At 39.9% G+C, this 25,288-nt stretch overlaps 1 protein-coding gene across 1 annotated transcript; it reads left to right on the top strand.

Moving 5' to 3' along the window:
• Nucleotides 1–3,169: 3,169 nt before the first annotated feature.
• On the top strand, nucleotides 3,170–12,289 carry syn1 (synapsin I; the record flags this gene model as incomplete). The annotated part of the gene is made up of 13 exons (XM_079516568.1): nucleotides 3,170–3,510; nucleotides 5,071–5,128; nucleotides 6,120–6,214; nucleotides 6,326–6,482; nucleotides 6,829–6,918; nucleotides 7,471–7,533; nucleotides 7,662–7,804; nucleotides 8,002–8,076; nucleotides 8,618–8,720; nucleotides 9,036–9,185; nucleotides 10,201–10,267; nucleotides 10,404–10,950; nucleotides 12,154–12,289. 13 exons carry the CDS (start codon nucleotides 3,170–3,172, stop codon nucleotides 12,287–12,289), a joined length of 2,025 nt encoding a protein of 674 aa, XP_079372694.1.
• Between the last annotated feature and the right edge of the window lie 12,999 nt (nucleotides 12,290–25,288).

Below are 25,288 nucleotides of genomic sequence, written 5' to 3'. Positions count from 1 at the left end.
ACACACACACACACACACACACACACACACACACACACACACACACACACACACACACACACACACACACACACACACACACACACACACACACAGGTGGGACACAGGTGGGAGGAACATAAACATAAATTGATGATGTTGGATCTGTGATCAATACATTTGTGATGCATTTTTTAACAATATATATATTGCATTTTTCTTTTTTTTGTACAAACAGACAATACAACAGAACAATACATAATACATCAGACAATACAATTAATTAAAAAAAACAAAAACATACAGTACATACAAATACAGTATAATAAAATAAGGGCACTTAGACTGGTAACAACAACAGAGTCCTTATGGCCACAAGACCAACATTTGTGATGCATTTGTGAAACCATCTTTATAAACACATCTGCTATAAAGACATACACAAACACTACCTCAGTACTGCATACAATTTGATGAGTCCCTTTTCTTTCCATTTTGGATTCATTATGTCTATTTTACAATAACAACTGTGAGATATAATTTAGCTATGCGGAAAGACTGGTGTAGCACTGGCACAGCATAAGAAAATAAAGATCTGGCTGTGTGTGCATACAGCTATTTTTTGTACAGTCTATGCCACCCACACCGGCATGAGAGCAATTACAGTTGGACAAATTACACAGAGTCAAGCTCAGCAGTGCCTCCTTGGGGCGTAAATTGCACTGACAAGCTTGACATCGATAATGAGTTTTCAGTTCAATTCAGTTTATTTTCAGCTTTGGACAAAAAAACAATACTGTTTATACGGTACAATATTGCTAATACGATATATAGGCTATATGTATTGTTCGTTTTTTTGTCCAAAGCTGAAAATACAGCGTATGCAATTTATGAACAATGAACACCGCAATTAGGTGCCATGTGTCACAATCTCAAACAAGTCCATGGTGCAGGTCCATTTGGCATTAGGCTATAGAGAGTCCAAGATGCCAGAGAAGGGGACAGGGTGAAGCTAAATGCTTATCGAGCCATACCCCTGACTCAGATTGTATCGATAGGCCTAGATTCAATCATAACAGTGTTTTCAGCACACTCCAATGATTTGTTTAATACTCATAGCTATACTTTTTGAGCAGTGGCACACCGTCTCCAATGCCCAGAAATGTCTGTCTGTCCGTCCGTATGTCCGCCTGAGTACGACCTTTGACCCCTGTCTGTAGCTCCTATTGACCATGCAGCTGCCCACCATGCATGTGCTAAAATACATGTAAATGAAGGAAACAGCTGACAGACTTTTATTTGGGACCCTGTTGTATTGAATCAGATGATCATCACACTCACTTCACTATGCATGTGTGAACGTAGCTCTGGTCCATAGCTCTAATGTGTCGCATTTAGTTAGAGCTATGGACCAGAGCTAGTGTGTAGAATAACAACCTTTACCGTTACAACGAATCAGCTGTGTAGTGTTGTAATACTCACCCATCAGGTTGTTCTAGTTTCACCACTTAACGGAGTTTACAATTAACGGTGAACAGAATGTTTTCCCACGAATATTAGTCATGTGGGTAAATGTCATGGATAAAAACAGCTAGCGGATTTGCCCCAATATGGCTTAACTGACCTCAGCTGCACCAGTATAGGCATATTTGGCCGGCCAGTCATTTTACCCAACTTTGGATCCAGTCCATTTGTTTAATACTCATAGCTATACTTTTTGAGCAGTGGCACACCGTCTCCAATGCCCAGAAATGTCTGTCCGTCCGTCCGTATGTCCGCCTGAGTACGACCTTTGACCCCTGTCTGTAGCACCTATTGACCATGCAGCTGCTCAAGTCAACAACTGTGCTTGGCTCCAAGGCACCAGACCACACACACACTATAACACTGCATGTAACACACAGTCACACCACTCAGTTCGCACAAGTGAGATTTTTGCTTTTAGACTGCTTTTTATCCATTATTATTTGTATGATGTGAATACTGACCTTACTACCTCAATCCATCAATGCCTGCTTTATTGCAAAATAAATCACAGTAAGATTCAAAATTAATTAAAGGGTTTAGCATACCGTATTCATTCATTCATTCATATATGAAGAAGAAGAAGAAGAAGAAGAAGAAGAAGAAGAAGAAGAAGAAGAAGAAGAATATTGTCATTAGATATTTACATTTACAACATATTGGGCAATAGTTAGATGGGCAATATTAAAATTAAATTAGCCTACTATAGGACCATGTCCAACAAGAATGTTCTTTGGTGGTCCTTGAAATGAAAAAGGCTAAGGTAGAGGTTGGATCCCAACCCAGAGGCAATAGCAAACTCATATTCTAGCTACACAACGCCTCTGGCAGTGGTTTATTTATTTAGTGTTACCTATATGTCCATGCATGCCACATGCCGTTTCTTTCATGCATAGCTAGTCGTAGAGTAACGCCCCTATCTATCCCTCTATCATCAGCACCACCCATCACATATTCACAACCTTAGATGAACCCTTGCCTCAGGATGTTAGCCTATAGGGAGTGACGCAGGACACACGGTAAAAACTGCACCGAGCCTTTGGAGTGAGAAGGATTGAGAAGGTGATGCGGTGGTGGTTATCATTCATTCGGATATAAGGAAAGGTAGGTAGGTTATAGGTTTCCTGCATGCATGGGTATAAACCCGATGCCCTCTCTTGTTAGAGGACAAGTGAGGCTGAGTCACGTTGGCTTATATTTGTTTATGCATCAACTCTTGGAGAGAATCAGTTCCTCCTTGGGCTCGCGAATGGACGAGCTTCACTCATTTAAATACATGTTTAAAAAAAAAACGTATACTAATTAAGGTAACGCGGCGTTGAGTTGACCCTCTTTATTTTATTAGAAGATGAATTTCCACCACGATGTAGTTTTTGTCTCGCTCTCCTAATTCCAGGAGCACATTAGTCACGACATCTTTGCTATAGATTAGCCTGCTGATAAAATAATCGAGACTCGGGGTCTTATTTTATAGGGATTAAGGGATTAATACGAATTGTTTGTATTTCATTCATATTCATTTATTCTTCTTTCTTATTTTTTTTTTCCTCAGATGGAATAGTCGGGTTTTTTTGTTTTTTTCCCCGAACACAAGTTGGAATTTTACCTATTAGGCTACTGCAGAAGGATTTATTGGACACCGTTCAGACGGGTGTAAATCACCATCATGAATTTCCTCCGTCGACGACTTTCGGACAGCAATTTTATGTCCAACCTACCCAATGGGTACATGAGTGATCTCCAACGCCCCGACCCACCGCCGCCGCAGAGCCAGTCTGCTGCTGCACCTGCAGTGTCGCCTGGGCCACCGGAGAGGCGCCAGTCTATCAGCCAGCAGGCTGCTGGTGGCGGTGCTGCTGCTGCTGCTGGTGGAGGAGCTGGCTTTTTCTCCTCCATATCCAATGCTGTCAAACAGACCACGGCTGCTGCAGCTGCGACATTAACCGAAGCAGTAACTTCAAGTAGTGCTAAGCTACTCCTGGTGATAGATGACCAGCAGACGGACTGGTAAGGAGTTTGCGTTCCCAGTGAGTCAGTGGTGACCCTGTTTCTCCTGGCCTGTCTCTCTAGACATGATGACATGTGTAGACAGTGGCATATATATAGAAGGTCATATGATACATCTATCCAATATGCCTACTATATGGGATGTTGCAAACAAATTAATCTCCCAGAAATGAGTGCGTTAATTGGGGTAGGCTTACTGGCCATATAGGCTAATGAGAGCATTAATAATTTCACTAACTAACTATTAATATACTGCATGGGTGGGTGGCTTTCGTAATTGGCTATGATAGCCTAATCAAGGCTGCAGGTTTAGCATCTTATATAAAATTGACCATATTTTAATGCTGTCACCATTTCATTTTACAATAGCTACCACCAGTGGCATGCAGTGGTAACATGGCTGGCCAAGACACATCACATTTGTGTATAAGAAGCTTTATTCCACATTACAATGTACACACACAGCTTAATAGGCGTATGCTGGCTGCAACTCTCACTGTGGCACATATTATAGTTCAATGTACTCATGGAAATTAAAATGTCTAAATAGGATGTTACTTCATGCATCTGGCCCATTAGGTAAAAGAATACAACATACTTGCTGAAATAAGCTATGGTGTTGGAAACTACCAGCAAGAGGAACTAAAATTGTCTGAAATCTGTGATTGTCAGTGATTTTTTAATTATTATTACAGTATTATAGTTTTATTCCTGTTTTACACACAAAAGGAACTATGAATAATAACCTTTTATGTTAAACAGATGTCAAGGTTTCAGTGTAACTATACCTGGAACAGAACATTCAAACAAAACATCTACTGCACTCCCCTGAACATACTGTATGCAGTATAGGGAGTATAGCCTGTATAGCCTGGGATTCTCTCCTGGCCATACTGTATGCAGTATAGGGGAGTATAGCCTGTATAGCCTGGGGATTCTCCCCTGGCTACTCTGTTCACCACACTTTGACCCCCCAGCCCTCCCCCACAAATCTCATCCCAGAGCCTCTATGGTAAGCACCAGGATTTGAACCCAGGTCTCCCACGTAGGTCTGTCACAATTAATTGCCTAATCGCAATTATTTGACGATCAGTAATTTTTGCATGATCGTTATAATCGTTTCCATGTCTATGCGACACATGTGAGCTTGTAAATTCTTCTTTTCCACTATTTACTCAACAATCGTTGAGTATACAATGACTAAATTGTACATTACACGTCATTTCTTTGCATATTTAGGTTATTTGTCATATCTGCCACGTGCAATTGTTTGCAAAGCCTAAAAGCCAAAGGGAAATGTATAATTGGTATGTTCCAATGCTCAATTGAAAAACACAATAAAAGGGTTAATTCAATTATTTGTATGACAATTAATTGTCAGGTAATATTTCATGATCGCGAGAGGTCTAATCCCACATGAGAAACCAAACATCTGCTCAGTCAGAGCAGATGTTTGGAATCCTCCCTGACTGAGGGACATATTGAGCTTCTGTGCGTAGGGGCAGGGCTACTCTGCTGAATCAGCAGGATATGCAAATCAAATTGTCTTCTTTTCTTCAGGGTGAAAGTCTTCAAAGGGAAAAAGGTCCATGGAGAATTTGACATTAGGGTGGAACAGGTGGGATGCATCCGCATTTATTTTCACATTTTTACACTCTGAAAATCTGTATTTATTTTACTGTAGTTGCTAGTCATTCTAAACTATAGTTTATTTATAAATAAATAGCAATAAAAAACACAGTGTGCTGTAAACATTCATCTGAATATTTCAGAGCAATTCAAGCTTCTAATTTGCCCTCAGATGGAGAGAGCACTCAGGGTGATAAATACATCACAAACCACTCCACTAATAGCGCCAGTATTGATCTGTACACAATAATTGACCTTATTCATTTCGACACTTTCTCATGATATCTCAGACAGTAGAAGACAAATAGCCTATAATGATACGTCATTTATTTTATATTGACACATTATACAAAACGTATCCAATGATCACAATGATTGAGAAAGATACTGTACATTCATTGATCTTTTAACCAAACAATTAGTCAATAACCTATTTAGAAGATCACTAAAGGAGAGGTTCCAACATAGACACGTGCTGGTGGTATATATGTAGAATAGACTTTTCTGAGTCCTCACATTGTCATGTATCTTATAACAGGTGCTTGGCAAAGGAGACTTTGAACATTGTAAGATCTTTTTTCACTGCCTCTGGCACATTCCACAATTTCTATTTTTGCCTTCCTCTTTCATGTTAACTATGTTTGAGTTTCCATTATTTTCTCACTGACATTCAAAACTCCATTTAAACTCCATTTAAAACGTCTCTAATCTGGGGGCGAAATCATTCAAATAATTGATCTAATATGTCTTTGTATTTGGATAAACTGTTTAGTGTAAATATATCTAATATACAACGCTTGTCTTTTTCGAGCATTCACGATCATTTTGGGCACACTTTACAATGTCTTTATTCATTATTCCTGTTATGGTCTCTGAATTAATTGATTCACAAACTAATTATATGCTAGATTTTGAAAATTATCTTCAGTTTCCAACCCTGTTATTATAACTGATTCATGATTTCTATGGTGTCCTCCTAGGCAGAATTCTCTGAAATCAACCTGTTAGCCCATGCTACCACGGGCACCTATAGTGTGGACATCGATGCCATCAGGAACGGGCATAAGGTTACTAAGTAAGTGTGTGTTGGATTATTTCATTTAGTCAAGAAAATAAGTCTGGATTGAATGCTGACTGAAACCTTAATAAAACCCTTCATAATTTTGCTAATGTCCTCTATCCCCAGGTCCATTAAGCCAGACTTTGTACTGATTAGACAGCATGCCTACAGTATGGACAGGAATGGAGACCATCGCAACATGGTGATTGGACTGCAGTATGCTGGGGTGCCCAGTGTAAACTCAATGCACTCTGTCTATAACTTCTGTGACAAACCATGGGTGGTAAGTACTGTATGGATGAAGCTCTGCCTGCATTGTCAATTGAAACCCTTTATTAGGGTTTAAAGCCAGAAGGGCTGAAACTCTATTGTTTTTGTGTACTAATTTGTTTAAGAATATGCCCTCCCACAAATTAAACTGAACTGAACCCTATTAAGTGCCTCAGAGTATTACAGAGATTTACATAAATTACCTACAGTATTTTTGTGTACTTTTAATACTTTTTTTGTAGGATAATATATTATGTAAACTAAAGTCTTGCCATTATTTGCATATTGGATTCAGCTGAAGGGATATATATATTTGAGGAATAATACGATACATCCTAAAGAGCTGTGTCCCTTTCCAGTTTGCGCAGATGTCCAGACTGTACAAGCAACTAGGTCCAGAGGAATTCCCACTGATTGAGCAGGTTTACTATCCAAACCACAAGGAAATGGTGAGCCTTTTGCCATCTGCTCTGCTCCTTTCTCCTCCCCCCTCCTGCCTGCCCTGGCGAAGACTGAAACAGCCCTAAAAGGGACATAAATATTGACAATTCATCCTCCTCCCTGGGTCACTGAAGATCTTGGGAGGGCAACTTGTCGCTTTCTCATCAATATTCCATCTCATTTGGCAGCTGGTCTCATTCTTGTGGAATTGTATCCTTTTTATGGGCTCTCTGTAGAGGCAAAGTCTTTGATTATTCTTCTGCCGTTCTGTTGTCAGTACAACGGTAAGAATGTGCCAGTGCAGTGCGCCACCCCCTCCCTGCAGCCACAATTTTGCAGTGTAGGGCTTGCTAAAGCCATTAGCATGGCTCACCTCATTCAACACGAAACAAAAAGTAATTTAGCAGAATTATTTTTACAGCATTTGTCTTGGCAGAGGTAGCCAAGAATGTTTGTTTACATATCGAAATGGATGATAATTTTAATTTTGAGGAGGGAGGTGGGAGTTAACTAACACCAGTAGTGCTGTGCTGATAAGATGTGTGGTGTATGTGTTCCAGATTACCGCCCCTGGGTTCCCTGTGGTGGTGAAGATGGGACACGCACATTCAGGAATGGGCAAGGTGTGACAAGTGGGCTAACTCATTTAATTATGACATTCAGGGAATATGTGTGTTTAATTATTTTTGGGTTCTGTTTATGCTTTACAGATCAATGGTTGTATCCTAACTGGAACCTTTGCTTGATTCAGGTTAAAGTGGACAATCAATCAGATTTTCAAGACATTGCCAGTGTTGTTGCTATAACCAAGACATACGCCACATCCGAACCCTTCATTGATGCAAAGTACGATGTTCGCATCCAGAAAATAGGGAACAATTACAAGGCCTACATGTAAGTGGAATTATATATACAGTAAGGGTTTTATGGGCCATGGGGATGTGGTGGGGGGGAAATATATGTGAATAATTGTTTTGAAATTACTATTGTTGTTGTAAAGAAAAAGAAAAAAAAGGGTTTTATGGTATTCATCAAGTTTGTTGATTATTAATAACACAAACAGAAGACTAAATATTAATTTTGTTTAACAGGAGGACATCAGTTTCTGGCAACTGGAAAACCAACACTGGATCATCTATGCTAGAACAAGTGGCTATGTCAGATAAGTAAGCAGTGGCACACACTGTCCACATTCATACTGCAGCACAATACACTTGCCACTTCTCAGGGGATTGCTAATGCTAAATATTGTTAAATTCACTCACAGTTCAGTTATGAAAAGCCACATTCTATGACTGAAGTAAGTTACTACCTGAAAGTTTCAGGTTTCTCAGTTGTAAAATTAAATACCTATTCTTTTGTCATGTTAATGTTAATATTCATTGTGTGATGTAGAAAACTGCTTGGCTTAAATAAAGGAGGAAAAACATTTGAAATTGCTTGTTGCCGGTTTATGACAAACTAACGGATAAACTCATTTAGCAGCCAAGTGAGCTAAAAATATTCTCTACAGCAGTTGCTATCTTTGGTCAGTACTATTGCTATGGTTACATGCATTGTTCATGACTATCACAAGATTGGCTAAGGGAATTGACTTCAACTACCTGTTCATACACAGTGCCCACTTCAGTAATATGCACAATGTAGGTATTCACTCTAAATACAGCATGAACGTGTACAAACAGTGTTTGCAATTCTAATGTATAGGTACCGACTGTGGGTCGACTCCTGCTCTGATGTGTTTGGAGGGTTGGATATATGTGCTGTTGAGGCCCTACATGGTAAAGATGGCAAGGACTACATCATAGAGGTACTGCAGGAATAGAGTGTAGGCCTGTCATAACTAGTACATAATTGCCTAATCACAAATATTTGAGATAATTGTAATTATTTAGCATAATCATTATAATTGTTTCCAAGTTGAAAACGATTATCTACAAAAATGGAATTTCCACAATTCTTTCTTTTCTTTTTGAAAGTATAAACTTTGTCATATCTGCCCTGTGGATTTTTCGTTTACAGAGCCTAAAAGCCAAAGAAAAATGTTGTATAACATAGACTTATTTATTTATATTTTCAATGCTTCTGAAGAGAAAGGGATATAACTGATTGTGCTGTCCTATAGGTGGACGACTGCTCCATGCCACTGATTGGGGACCAGCAGGAGGAGGATCGTGTTCAAATTGCGGACCTAGTGGTGTATAAGATGAACCTGACTGTTCCACGCACCTCAAGCCCTTCCCTGGTCCGTTCCACAACAGGACAGCCAGTGCAGGTGCTTAAGCAGCTGGATGCTATGAATGTTTGCAGACTTTGCACCAATAGACACTGTAGTAAGGGTTCAATTTGCTGGAGGGGGGTAATCCAAGGCTCTGCTTTTGATATTCCTCCCCCCTCTGGTCATTCATTCTGACAATTATTTTACTTGTGTGTAGTGACTATATTACTGCTGGTGGGTCTAGACTGTTTTGGATGTTTGCAGTGTGCACTCAATACATAACAATTGCTGATATTTGCAAGAAAGCTTATTGCTGAAGTGTCCAACAAACACAGTCAAAAACAGTCTGCTCCTACTAGTCAGCGCAACTTGAGCCCGCCAGAATATGCCCTATATACACAACTCCCAGTGGCCAAGAATAGTGGTGCAAATAAGGAAAACAAAATAACAAATAAACATTCATATGGCTGTAAAATTAAATTACACATGGATGTCTTTGTGTGGTCCACAAATGGCATTTAACTGATGTAAAAATATACCATTCCACGATTAAAGGGTGACTTTGAGGACTCCCTCGAAAATTAGATTGTGCAATCTCAAGGGGTTTAAGCTCTAGTTACATCTTAAAATAAAATGAGGAGGATATGTGAAAACTTACATAACATGCGTTTTGGGTCAAAAAACTTTGGCTTTCCACCGCGGAGGAAAGCCTGGTATTACTTCTAAACTGGCCCATGTGATCCGGTCTAGAAAATAGGAAACAAATAATTGTGTTCTGGGGGTGGGTTCCAGTTGGCATCACATTGTTTTTGTTCACCACATAATGCAAATCATTAGTTTAGTCTCACTAGGACTTCGTGCCACGAGTTAGAATTAAAGATGGCCGTACCAAACGATTATTATACTAAAATAAGTGACATGACTATATACTGGGGGTTCCGGTCGCCTAATGACGTAATGTTATTTCTTATTTCCGCTTCGACCGGATGAGAAACCCGAAAAGGGTATTAATCCCAGGCTACTATTTTCTATTTTCTAATATTTCTTGATTTACTTCCTGTATTCCTTGTAGAAAGCAGTGTCTCCCCAGCCTGTCTCTCAGAGTAAAGTACCCCAGGCACAGCGCCCTCCAACCCAGGGTAAGATTATTCATAAAATAAATGAGTTTTTAGTCCTTTCTTTTCTTCACTATTTCTGATTCAATGACTCTTTTGTGAAGGCAGTATTTAGAAAAGAGTGAGATGTTTGATGTGACAACAGTTCTATTTCCCTTAGGTGGTCCTCAGCAAGGGCCCCCCTCTCAACCACGCCCCCCACCTCAGGGCAAACCTCCTGCTCAAACCCAACAACCTGCTGCCAGCCCCAACACCAGCGACCCAGTCAGTCAGGGACAACAGGCCAAACCTAACCAAGGGCCCGGAGCCCAGCAACGGCCACCAGGTCAGGGCCCCGCTCAAGGCCAGAGATCTTCCTCTGGCCAGAGTTCTCCTCAGAGAAGTCAAAGTCAGGGAGACTCCCCTCAACTGCAGAGGCAACAATCTGGCTCCCAGCAGCAGAAACCGTCTCAAGGCCAACCTCAGCCGCAACGACCCCCACAGCAGAGGCCCAGTCAGCCCCCGAGGCAGCAGTCACTGGGAGGCTCTCAGCAGCAGAGGCCTCCTGGCCAGCAAGGCCGCCCTGGAGCAGCTACCACTCAGCAGCCCCGATCCGCTGGCCAAGACCAGGGTGGACCAGGTGGACGGCCCCCTCTGCAGCAGAAGCCTCCACCCCCCCAGAGGACCAGTCAGGACAGCCAGGCTATGGGCGGCTCACCACAGCTGAAGTAAGTAATTTTATAGGCTAAATGAAGAGGAGTCCGGGTTACCTCTCATTGTGGACGATAACTCCACGACTGGCAACAGGTCAAGTTCCGGTTTCACTTTTTGCCTGCATCAGTATATATACAGTATGCATGTCACAATTTGACCCCTATGCTGCTATTGGATGAGCCCCATGATCCATACTTGAGTGAGCATGTTTTAGTGATGCATATAGATTTTTTGTATTATATTTTTTCAGTTCAGTGCTTTTCCAGCACTTTCACAGAACATGCATTACTGAATGTCTGGAATGATTGTGTTACTTTGCCACTTTCCAAACAGAGGAGGATCGCTTTCAGATGTCCATTGCATTATTAATCATTATCCACTCAGTCAGAAATATAAAAAAAATATATATATAAAATATAAAATACCACTGATGGCCCAACCTCTACTTATGTGTCAGTTCACATTAGGCATTAACGATATCCATAACTGTATCACTACAATTATTTTGACAATGCATTTCTTCTGTAGGCTACATAATTTTAAAATGAACTAAAAAAGCAAAGAAAAAACTATGTCATCAATATTACTCGTGGAATGATTATGAATAATGTATCTTGATTCAATTTAGGTCACATGATTTAAAATGTGACAGAATATTTGGTAACTATAAACTTTTGCATTGATGGCCAGAAATTTGAGTGGTGGAAAAATGACACTAACAATTTGTTTTAATCTAGAAAAAGTAATTTTATACTTTTTAAAATATACGTATTTTTATGCTATGGATTCTGAATACTGGCGATTAATGCAAAACTATATCAATGTGTAATTATTGACATTGCAATGCCAGTGTACACATGCTGGAGGGCACAATACATTTTACTGCTGAAGTTAAGTCAGCACAAATCAATAAGTGCTAAGCTATATTGCATTGTGCTCTCCTGAACATTGAGAAACACTTGTCAATAATCCACTATGAGAATGCATGGCTGTGCATCCAGAAGTCATTCACTATTAATATCATGTTCAAATGCTACCTTGAAATGATAAAATAATAATGAATGTCACAATTTAAGAATGCTCTTTTGTCATCTAGAAATTAACCTACGCTCTCTCTCTATCTGTTGCCATTACAAGCTCCAGTCCCATTTCATGGGTTTGCTGCATGACGTTAATAGCTTCTTCCTCTCCTCTATTGCCATTTTCTCTCTTTATAGCAAGTCCCAGTCTCTTACCAATACCTTCAACATTCCAGAAACACCAGCACCACGGCCCAGCCTTAGCCAGGATGAGGTGAAGGCTGAAACCATACGCAATCTACGCAAATCCTTCGTCAGTCTCTTCTCAGACTGAGATGGCATAAGCCCTCTTCCCACTCACTGCAGATTGAAGGACAGATACCTTCTTTCTCCAACAAACAAGGACCAACAGGACATCAGGACATTGACTCCGAAAATAAATGCACACATCCACTGCCTAAGTACACTGTCAATTCCTGAGTGTTGATTTTACTCTGAGAGTGTACAAATGTAACCAAATTGGTCCATTAGATTGTGTTTTCACACACTCAGATTAAATTAACACTCAGGATTTTGCTGTGTAGTTTAAATGTCTGGAGAATAGATACATACAATATATGAGAGCATATATTGCAAACATTCCTTTACAAGTTCAATTAACTCACATAATTATTTTGTCACACGCGTGTGCAAGCACACAGTTGAGCACCTATTTATGCTATACAAAAACACATACAGACACTCCCACACAAGATAACAATCAAACTAGTGTTCCCTGCACTTTTTTTAGGTGCCGTAAAATCAGTGATTGTTATGTTTGAGCTTCAGTTGGTCCTTAATTCATACATCAACTCAGCACAGCTGCACATAATGAATGTCCAGTGTTAGCCAACGCTAGACTGTTTGAGCTGTTGACCACTCTTGGTGATGTTATATCTGCATGTCAACAGGAGTCAACGGTTGCAATTTCCAACCTGTGTCACTGGCGCTTGTAATTGTGTCTTTGTAGCTTAAGTCGCTAGTATAGTCGCCTAGTAGGTGTTGTGAGAATGTCCTTGCTAAACCCCCATCCCCACTCCCTGCCCCTCTCTTTTTGATACACAGTGAACAAAAGCCCTATAGCACTCTCCACCTTGAAAGCATGCCTTATTATACCTACAAGAGTTGAGTCAGATCAAATGGATTTGTCTCAGGGATGTCCTATTGATTGTGACACTCAAGTCAGGGTGAGGGTCTTTCAATGTGATTGTACGTTGTTGCTGCTACTGTTGCTGATGACAATGTTATGCTGGTAATGAAAGGAAAGGCATGTGTTTTTAACGAGGTAGAATGTATATATTGAATGAGATGCACAATTGCACAAATAGTATAACAAAATAATACTTGAATACAATGGCACAGACTGATGTATCAAGACTATTTTTAGGTTGGCAGTTGACAAAGCATCCACTCTCAATACTAAGGCCATCACATGGGCCTGGGATGCTGCTTTGTTATGTGATGGGTACAGTACGGTACAGTAGGACATACTACAATCATTGTGTGTGAGAAATGGAGTGTATTTAATAGGATTACAGTAATGTGTTTACAGCAAACAGATCGGGTTATGGTAGACCCTAAAAGTAGATGCTTTTAAAATGAGAACATGTTTTGGATGGCCAAGAAAATTGTTTAAATATTTGTATTATGAGATCATAGATTAAAACATAAAAAATATGATTTCACATGGGCTAGAAAAAAAGTTTGCTTATAGCTGTAGTTGAGGCATAATTGAATTGCAAAATAAAACTGGAATAATAATCAGATTTATATTATCTGTTCTAACCCAAGTTGGTCAAATAATATCAAACTAACTTTAATATAACAGATGTTACTAATGCTATTATTAATACTAATGCTGCTGTGGATCTGCAAAGTAACCTACCCGCCTGCAAAGTGTTGTGCTGCACCATACTGTACATTGAAGGCAAGTCTATGTCACTCAACATCTTGAGAGCAGGGGACCTACTCCAAAGACTGCTCAGCCAAGGAATGTTAAATGTTTCAGATAAAGTCAGGACAAATGTACTAATAGGGAAACTATGGGATACACCACTGCAGTAGATGTGGATTTTAAACTTCACACCTTCAAAGCACGGGCGGACAACCCTAAAAACTCCAATGCCAAGTTTCCAAGCACTGAAAAAAGTCTTCCAGAAAGAGAGTGCTTTTGTCAGTCCCAATGTGGAAATAGTATGGCAATATCACACTCTGTAGTGAAGACCCAACTGACAGGCCCCAATATCCCTGCAAAGTCTCTATGCTGCCTTTTGTGTATGAGTCTATTTGTGTATTCACAGTGACCCCTTGTGATAAACGGTGCATAAATGTGTGAATGTTGTTCCGTAACTGGTGAAACCAAATACAAGTGTTGTACAGACTCATGATTGATTGTAAGCTTTATTACACCTTGCTGGCTATGCTTGTCAATGTAATTTGTGTCTTTAAGTGTTATTTGTGCTTTTTGATGGCTTATGTATGTATTTATTTATAGTTTATTTTTTGAAATTTAGGTCAATTTTCTACAAATCAAGCTTTTCTGAAGTCGTGTGGACTTTTATTTTATTTTATCTGTTTAAAATCTTGAATGTGAGTCAGTGTCATTGCATCACTGTTACAGTACATCTCATCCCTGCATAGGCTACTGCCAAACGGATTGATCAGACAAGCCTCATAACTGTGTCATATCTGGGCATTTGAGTCATCCTAATAAATATGGATAGTTAAAATGCTGTCGTTCAGAGGGCTCTTGGCAGTTTTTAGGCATGCCATGCTATGCCATCTCTGAGAACAAATTGGTAAGCACTGGCAGTGATGGCAATTCATATTTTCCCCATTTACCGCTAGTTTTTTTTGACACTACTGTTTTCAAATGTTTACATTATTTTTATAGTGGCTCTGTTTAAACATGGATGAAGGCAGCAATTATTATTATTTTTATTTGTATTTTTTATTTATTTATTTGACATTTCAGTAAATGGCTGCCAGATGTGAAAATAAACATAGATGTATCTGAAAGTATAAAAAGTTTGTTAATCAAAAAGTAAGATAATTGTATAATGGAGATCATGGTGGATAACTGAATTAAATGTCGAGAAAATAATAAAACAATACAAATCTATTTGATGTTATATGCAATGCAGCTATATTATGTGAAAATTACTGTTATCAAAAACATGCACATATCCAATAAAGCCTATGATCAACAATGGCTATGATTTCTCTGATTCAACTTTGATGTTTCATATTCACGTTTGGTACTGTGGTTTTTAAAAACTCAAGTTTTATATAAGTCAGAAAGCAATATACAATCACAATTAAATAATGCCAATGAATTATTAATAACATCCACAATCCATGAACAGTGAACAGTGAAAGATACATGCAATATGGAAAACAATACATAGCCTACAGAGTACAGAGTAAACTGTGTTATTTAGAGATTTAAGCTATATTACGGTATACCTGTATACAGTAACATACGTTTTCCAGAAAACTGCTTTAGGCCCAACTGCACCAATGCAACTAGTCGCAACTCCTTGCAGTTGCAAATACATGCAACCATCCCAATAGCAGTTGCAAAGAGTTGCATTGGTGTGGACTGTCCTTAAACGTTTTTGTTTCAAGGAGTTGCGACTAGTTGCATTGGTGCGGTCTGGCCTTTAGGATTTAGAACAATGGTTTAGAACAGTCTGCTATTATTGAACATTTTAACCACACATGAAACCATTTTGAGGGTAACATTTGCAGAAATAGCAGATGTATAAGCTCAGTTCAGTTATGTATCAATGATCTATCTTTCGTTCATCGAAGGTGAAGGATTAATAGATGTACCTGAACTTATACACATTTGAATGAGAGACTTGAATGAAATCTCTCCTGTTTAAGGGAAATATGGTATGCTACATGTTACACAGTGAATGCTCAGTGTTAGGAACACTCATGTGACCACAAGGTGGTGTGGACTTGCAGTCTGGCCAGCATTCAGTATATTACCTACCTATAAAGTATGATATGTTGTACTTCATATCGTTCCTTATCTGACTGTTTACATTCCAAGTTATTGTCTCTATATACAGTAATACAAATATTATTGGAATATGTCTTTTGCAGATGTTATAAAAGTAAAGTGCAAGTAGTGGCTTTTGGAGATGGATGGATAAAGTGGTGTTTGTTACATAATACTTAGTCACTGTCCCCAACTGTGGCTCAGTACACACAAACGCCAATGGTTGAATAATCCTATTAATCAAAACAGAGCAGTGACAAATAGCATCCCTGATAAGACTCATCATTGTTTTGTCAATCTTTTGTTTTGAGCATAATGGTTTGATTCATGCCTACTGACAACAACATGCAGTTGAAATGTAGTATGTATTATGTTCCAGTTATATTCCAATGGGTTTGCAAGTCTGTATCTGTATGCAGTCATGGCTGCAGCAAAGGGAGAGAATAAAAGGGACTCTCAATCCAAAAGAAAGCCAGTGTTTCATTGACAAACTGGTCAGGCTCCTACTTGGCCTCACCCCCCGAACCCACCTCACCCCTGCCCACTTTGACAGACTGGCATGGCTTAGGGTCGACGACAGAGTACAGCATCTTGCAATGGGTCTGGTCCACAAGATTCGATACTCCATGCATGTACCTGTCTAGATACTTCCTTAATGTTAACGAAGTCCACACCCACAACACCAGAGGGAGTGCAACGAACCATGTACAACCCAGATTCGGCACAAACAAGGGACTAAATTCTTTTCGCTCCTATGCCACCAAAATGTGGAACGCCCTACCAACAGTCATTAAGACATGCGAATCCCTTGACTCCTTCAAAACCGCTCTCAAAGGGCACCTACGGATGGCTGCAATTCGAAACTGGCCCCCGTAAAATCTGAATCCCCCCCCTTTTCCCCTCACTGTATATGTTTCTTTTCCCTTTTTACCTCCATTATGATGAATTCCTGTTCTGTTCTTTGTCTATATAGAAGTGTCTATTTGTACGTCTCTAAATGTTTTGATGAATTGAACATGGTGGACCCTGTTGTAAACAAGTGTAATGCTTAATTGGGTCGTCCACTCACAGTTAACAGCCTTTGTATTGAGTTTGTGCTTGAAATGTACTGTAATTCTGCAAACTGTTAATAAAATTTTCAATCAATCAATCAAAAGCCTGATCTTGCGCCTATCAAGGATTCAGTCAATCCTTGATCACTGTTCAAGTGAAGATTTTATATTGAAGATATGACAGAAAACTAAATGTTTAGATGTATTTGTTGTATGAAGACTGGATAAGATACTCTGGTAGGAATGAATGAAAGTGAGAGTTCGATTTTAATTACCAAATGGATCAATTTCTTTGCCCCTTGAAAGTTTTCATTGCAGACAGAAGTGTCTGGAGTGCAAAATCCAATTTGTAGACAGGATGCATATAGCTCTCACTCCACTGATTATGAAAGGTCAGAGTAGTTTTTAAACAGTGTCTAGCTGCTTAAACCTCTTGTCCATATTATCAGAAGACTGTATTATTCTCCAAAGCAATAACAACAGTAACATCCAATTCCTATAGAGTTGACAGATGTCTCTGAACAAAGGAGTTGAGTGATCTCATGTTGAACTTCTATACTTTCGAATTTCCTGGCAACAAAATGTCATGTCAGCATTATTTTCAAACATTGATCTCAACTTCACATTACATCTTTAGATTACAGTGATAATAGCATGATGCTGATATCCTGGCTCACCTTGTGATCCGGTGCTGCACAAGGTGAGATGTGAGCTTATATAAGGATTTTTTATTCTTAACCTGCACTAGCTGAAAAGATACGGAGCAGTGATGACATAGCCTGTATCTGAAATGAGTTGTTGTATAGTGACTAATACAACGGTGCCACTGATGTGTCACAATTCTGATTCAGCTTCTCATTATTTTGCAGGTTATGAATAAAGCATCAGGGGACACAACTAGCAAGAAATTTGCTCCGTTTCTGACAGGGAGAGGCAAAATGGGAGGGGCCCATACTGCCTTGTTCAGTAATGAAAGATATTTCTAGAGATGACCCATTTAAACAGCCCTGGGTAGCGTAGCTGCAAGCACAGGTGCATCTGGATAGCTGTTACTGATAGCCAAGCAGAATGTGCAATTATATGCGTTAACCGTTAAGATGCAGTCCAACTTTAAAGAGCATTGTGTTAAAACTGATTATAAATTGGGTTGGCCAGTGTGACTGATTGGCACAACTATTCATAGGGTTTCAAATATATAACTTGGGGCAAAGAGTCAAGTTGTTTTCAGTTCATTCGACTGTATTGGGAACATTCTTAGTCATTGGCACCCTGTCTTAAGGAAACAAAATGTCTGTTTGTATGTGTGTTTGTACTTGTACTGAGAATGCAGAGAAAGAGGGAACAAATGCCAATACACAATTCCCTATGTGACTCTGCATATCGCATAATTGGTTTTGAATAATGAAACAATTCAGTGATTGTTATCAGCCATTATAGCCTCCGAACTTCGACCAATAGTATGGCTCAGAGTAAAGCTCTGAATTGTCCTGTTGTGAAAGGGATGGTGCGTGATACCCATAGATAGAAGGACCTCATTGACTTTTCTTAACTTGAGCACACAGGATTTGCTATCTGCCCAGTCTTGAATAACTGAAGATCTACAATAGTAAAGGATTGACTAATTCACACCCAATAATTACTTGAACTATGAAGTATGATTTATGAAAGATTTAAATATTCGGACAATAAAATCCATATTTCAAAGACTAGTGGTCATCAAAAGCTGCTTTGTAAGCTACGGTCTGCAAGTAACCCACAAAGTAATTGAAGGTAAATTTTGCACAATCAATCAGGCTGAAAGAGTTGTTTAATTATATTTGTATTGTCTCCACCAGGCCGAAGGCATGGGGAGAGAGTATGTTTTGCACTCCGTCCGCGCGCGCGTGTGTGTGTGTGTGTGTGTCCGTCCGTCTGTTACCAGCTAATCTCCGGCACCGTTAACCCGGTCGATGCCAAACTTTGCACACACACTCCCTGGATGCCAACGATGAACCTCTGCCCCACATTTCCCAGAGCGGCCTGTTATAGCGCCACCATGAGGCAGCTTTTCACATTCTTTACCTAAAACTGCACCGATCTGCGTGAAATGTTGCATGCACACTCCCTAGAGGCCAAGGACAAACCTTTGACCTGCATTTTCCGCATCTGCCTTTTATAGCGCCACCAGGAGGCCGACTTTTGTAAAACACATTTTTTCTTACTAGGCTGAGGAATATATCCCACCCTTTTCACATTGGCCTGTTATAGCGCCACCAACAGGTTGATTTTTGCAAAACACATTTTTGGAACAAAATGCCTCAAATCATCCAATTGCCATCAAAGGCGTATGAAGAAATGGCACCCTTTTCACATTGGCCTATTATAGCGCAACCAGGAGGCCACAACCTGACCTGCCCTGGTGGAGACCTGTGCCCCGAGGGGCACTTTTTCTAGTTACATCTAATCTTGGAATATAACTCTTACTATTTTTAAGGTCACATTCCTTTAGTTGCAAATATGTTAATCCTAATTTAGGCTTTACCCCTCAGATAAACATCTTTGCACTCATGGCCTTCATCTACACAATGACTCCCCATGACAGATAATGAAGGATGAAAGACTACTAGTGTGTAGAGTAGTAGACATTTAATTAAGCCTCACCATGGGATATCTTACTGTGACAAGACACAAAAGAGAGAAGAGTTTGCATTTGCTGAATGCAGATGTTAATAATATCTCCACTATTCTTACATTGACCTACATGCACTCAAAGGAAGCCTGGAGAATCTGCTTCCATCTTGTTGTCCTCTCATTGTAATGCTGCCAGAGGGAGATCTTATGGTATACCTTATGTTTACTTACATTTGTCAGTCTTGGAAACCAGAGAAAATCTGGGCCATGACAGAAAACAAACTGATTATAATGACCGGATGTTTCCTCACACCAAGCACGACATGAAATTAAAGGGGAATCAGCGTAGGTGGGATGCTGCAATCCGGAAAGAGTGCAAATGCAGATTGATATGCACTTGAAAGCAATTTTCCCCTTCTTATCTTATCTATCTTATCCTTGTGACGTATATTTTATGGTCTCCATGGAGGGCCCCCATCAGCACTTTACTTCATTCCCTTTGAAATCAATTCAGTCTCTTTTCTCCTACTCAGTGTGGGTAACCATGGATACCGCTCCCAACTGGTTTGGCTTGCACATGAATTTGTTTATGATTGTTACTTGGGGGCGATTTGAATGCTCTTCTCTACACAGTCACAATACATATAATTCCTTGATCCTGAGTGGGCATTGCATTATTATGGTTGGAAATGCATTTGTCTCTTTAGCTGTCAAAATAGATACTGAACAAACAAGCTGACAAAGAATTGATAAGCGAGCAAAAGCTCAATGTCTTTAACTTCCCAGAACAATATATTACTTTTACACAATGTAATGTTCTAAAGACCAAAGCCACGTTAAAGGAACTTATCAGTATAACTATAAATACATATCATCAACTATTTACAGCTTTGGGCCATATATCATATGTAACATAACTCATTTTCCCAGTTAACAGCTTTATCTTTAGATAACATACATACAAACATACATGAATAATTGAGTCAGTGATGACTAAGTTATGGACATTTGAATGTAAATCAATTCTGACCCTGGGGGGGTTAACCAAAGTGTTTTTTGTGCAAAACTAATGCTTAGAATGGATTCAGAATCATGGAAACCCCATAGTTTGACACATCACATGCTACTTAAAGCATGGTGGCGCTATAAAAGGCAGATGCTGAAAATGCAGGTCAAAGGTTTGTCCTTGGCCTCTAGGGAGTGTGCATGCAACGTTTCAGATCGGTGCAGTTTTAGGTAAAAATGTGAAAAGCTGCCTCCTGGTGGCGCTATAACAGGGTTCTGGAAAATGTGGGGCAGAGGTTCATCGTTGGCATCCAGGGAGTGTGTGTGCAAAGTTTGGCATCAACCGGGTTAACGGTGCCGGAGATTAGCTGGTAACGGACGGACGGAAGGACGGACACACACACGGACGGAGTGCAAAACATACTCTCTCCCCATGCCTTCGGCCTGGTGGAGACAAAAATGCTGTCTGTGGCATCATTGTTGGATAGAGAAGATACTAGAGTGGTTTAGTTCAATTTGTTTTTGACAATTTAATCTGCTTTCAGTTGGAATTAGGAAAAAACTGGGTGAATATTCCTAGGAGACCTTACATTTAGCACCACACTCTACTTTTTTCCACATGGTTAAGCCTCCATCCTGACTGTATCTGCGTGAGCATCTACATATTTCATACTGGATTTTTAGAAAAAAGGTCATACAAATGCAAGTCTTTCTAGATATGAATCTGGCTATTTTAAATATTAATCACTGCTGGGATTACACACAACATGATGAAAATGTGTTAGTCTAACATGTCACTCTAATGTGTTTTCCTTGTTTCCCTTGAGCTCTTGTGACATTCACCAAAAGTGAAACTTGCTTTATGATGGTTTGCTGGTTGCACTGGCTGGCTATTTTGGACTGGAATTAGTAACAATGGACCTAACTGTAGGCCTATAGGCCTCCTCTTTAATCTTTTAAATTATTTCTCAGTGGAGATTATATAAAGCACTATTTAAGAAACGCAAGAGGGTTTGTTGGGTCATTCAACCCCAAAACTGCTGGAGGAGGGCTGAGAGTTGTCTATTAACCAGGATGAACATTAACATTTTCCATAATGGTTGTATCCCAGAATCCATGCAAGCCTGTGTGATCATTTGAGGCAGAGCAAAGCTGTGTTTTTGTTTCATTTTGTTACTACTATGTACTATGTGATGGTGTAAACCTGATTGATCCCTTGCACATGGGGCCTCTAATCAACAGAGAGCCATTGATTTCCTCTTCACGGGACTTGCAAGATGCCTGAGACACCAGCTCAAAGCCAGCTGACAGATACTAATGCCTGCTAACCAACAGCTGACACTAACTGATGCCAAAGCTCTGTTTTGAAGAGGGTGAGTCATGCTCTGATAGATCCCACTCCCAGCCAGGGATGCTGGATGCTCGCACCTTGCAATGTGAGCTCCACCGCACTGTCATTCTGAATCATTGTGCTACACAGAGCATGTTGCAGATGGAAACTTGGTTAACTGTGGTGTTACATAATGAATGTGCAATCTTTTATAGGCAGGCAGAAAAATAAACCCCTGTGCCACCCACATGTAGCTGTTGGGACATAATTTGGTGTGGCGTATGTGCTGTGCCGTGTGTAATAAATGGAACTCCATCATAGCAAAGTATCGGTCTGATCTCCAGCTTATCATCCCTGTATGTTTGGTGATGTCTATCCATGCTAGACAGTTGCTTTGGTAAGCAGTTTTCCTGTGGAAGTCACATGCTCTCTGGGGTTGGGTCCGCCTCATCAATTCTCACAATGAAGATACTGTAGGCTGTATCTTAATGAGATTTGGAGGTGTGGTGCTTATAGGCTTCATGAAAGCATGGCACTTATGTTCAGGAATAAATTGTGTTACCTTAATACCTTGGGATATTTGCTGAAGGTTCCTATAGCCATGTCTGTAACACTTTCTATGAAGCTCATGTCTAAAATGCATTATAAGCATAATTATAATCTGCTTAGAACACTGTATAACTGTAAGTAAATATTCATAATGCTTTATAATAACAATGATAACTAGGTAATACTGTTCCTGAAGAAACAGTGTGGGCTCGAGTAGTAGCTTGTTAAGTACAGTATGATGATCATGTACGATGTATAGATTCCCTTCTTCATATTTGTTAAAAGGCATTTGTTTAAAAAAAAATCACACCTGTGTGAAGTCAGGGGCGCTCTTATCATTATACATCATTCATCATACATCATCTCATGAACAACTGAATTTATGTGATCGGTTAGCCGATTTGCTCGTCTACATATGACGTAACTTTTCCTTTCATTGTCAATGGCATTTAATGTTTGTGTTGCCACAAACTTACGTCATATTTGGCGGACATTTGACCCAATTTATCCTTTCATTGTCAATGGCAAATATGAGACATGTGTGGACAAAAGCTGTATATAGGAGGGGCTAGCGCCCCTCAATAAATCAATGTGAAGTGAGGTACGCACACTCTATTTATATCGGCCACATGACGTCTTACGTCGTCATTTAGTGCCCTAAACAAACATTAACTAATTTACTGTTAGAATTGATTCTCGCTTCCGTTTAGCATTTAGCCACGTCTTTTTAGATGCCAACTATAAAGACATGTATGACGTCACCGCCCAGCAAGAAAACGGCCCCGGGAATAATGCACAATATCACCCGCTACCCGAGCCCACAATAACACATTATAAAACATTTTATAATGACTTATAAGGTCATGTATCCTAATCCTATATTAAAATTGGCTAATGGGTGGGCCGTGGGCAGTTTATTTATGTCGACCATATGACGCCTCACGTCGCCATTAAGTGCACTAATCAAATATTAAAGTCCATAGACTTGGCTGGCAAAATGTTTTCCTTAAAAGTGCTTGGATGTTTTAGTGAATGGAATTTCCCCACAAGTCCCCATTCCTCCTGCATCTTCACCGTCTCATCCACAACTTTTGTATTCCCACTCTTTCACCTTCTCCATCACCTGTCCATCACCATCCGAATTTGGGGAATGCTGATAACTTGCCCTATAGCCTCAGCGACCGCTTACAGGCGTATGCAAAGGCTAAAAACTTAAGTAACTTAGTCAGGAGTTTAAATGTAGACATAGCACTCTATAGTGTATACGCATAGTTCCATTATATACCTGTAGATATTCCACTGTTAATTATCACAAATCATAATTATGTAAGCTAAGAACCTATGTTGATGTATTTGATGTATTACCTGATTACCATGTTTATATTCTTGCTTATTGCGAACGCAGTGATTGTGAACGCAGTGAGCACTAACTATGAGACCTAGCAGAACATGTCTGTCTGTGTGTGTGTCACGCTGTAACACCACCCGCCCGCCACCAGAGGGCGCAGCTGTATCACACACACACACACACACACACACACACACACACACACACACACACACACACACACACACACACACACACACACACACACACACACACACACACACACACACTAAAAAATAACAAAAATCTTAAAAAAACACTTAAAATAAAAAAAGAACTTAAAAAAAACCTTAAAGTACGTAATTTATTGTCTCCACCAGGCCGAAGGCATGGGGAGAGAGTATGTTTTGCACTCCGTCCGTGTGTGTGTGTGTTACCAGCTAATCTCCGGCACCGTTAACCCGGTCGATGCCAAACTTTGCACACACACTCCCTGGATGCCAACGATGAACCTCTGCCCCACATTTTCCAGAACGGCCTGTTATAGCGCCACCATGAGGCAGCTTTTCACATTTTTACCTAAAACTGCACCGATCTACGCGAAACGTTGCATGCACACTCCCTAGAGGCCACGGACAAACCTTTGACCTGCATTTTCCGCATCTGCCTTTTTTGTAAAACACATTTTTTGATATTACTCCTTCAGATTCTGTCCAAAAATCTCACAAATCGTTAAACAGTATCTCTATAGTCATGTGCTCAAGTCGGATCTGTCCGATATTTCATATTCCATCCTAATTGGCTATAATTGGCTTTCACAGTTTGCAAGATTGCCCCGTTTTGAACAAAAGCCTCAAATCATGAACGCAGCGTGCAATTTACATGAAATCTTTCACACATTTTCTTACTAGGCTGAGGAATATATCCCACCATTTTCACATTGGCCTGTTATAGCGCCACCGACAGGTTGATTTTTGCAACACACATTTTTGGAACAAAATGCCTCAAATCATCCAATTGCCATCAAAGGCATATGAAGAAATGGCACCCTTTTCACATTGGCCTATTATAGTGCCACCAGGAGGCCACAACCTGACCTGGCTTGGTGGAGACCTGTGCCCCGAGGGGCACTTTTTCTAGTTCTAATTGTTATTGCAATTTACGAGCTGCGTTCGCTTCCCGCGTTTGCGCGTCTTACTTGTTGTAAGTCGCTCTCGATTAAGAGCATCTGCTAAATGCCTAAATTGTAAATTGCAATGATGATGTCATCAACAGCATCATAGCATCATGATGAATGCTGATGTCATCAACAGGGAAGCCATGCCATATTTAGACCCTGCCGTTGCACCATTTTACCTATATACAAGTTTAATATTTGTTTTTAGTTCAATGTTTGTTTTAAAAACACCATT

The sequence above is a fragment of the Electrona antarctica genome (genome assembly GCF_951216825.1).
Source record: "Electrona antarctica genome assembly, chromosome: 12".
Lineage (NCBI taxonomy): Eukaryota > Metazoa > Chordata > Actinopteri > Myctophiformes > Myctophidae > Electrona > Electrona antarctica.
This window is presented reverse-complemented; position numbering and strand designations above follow the sequence as displayed.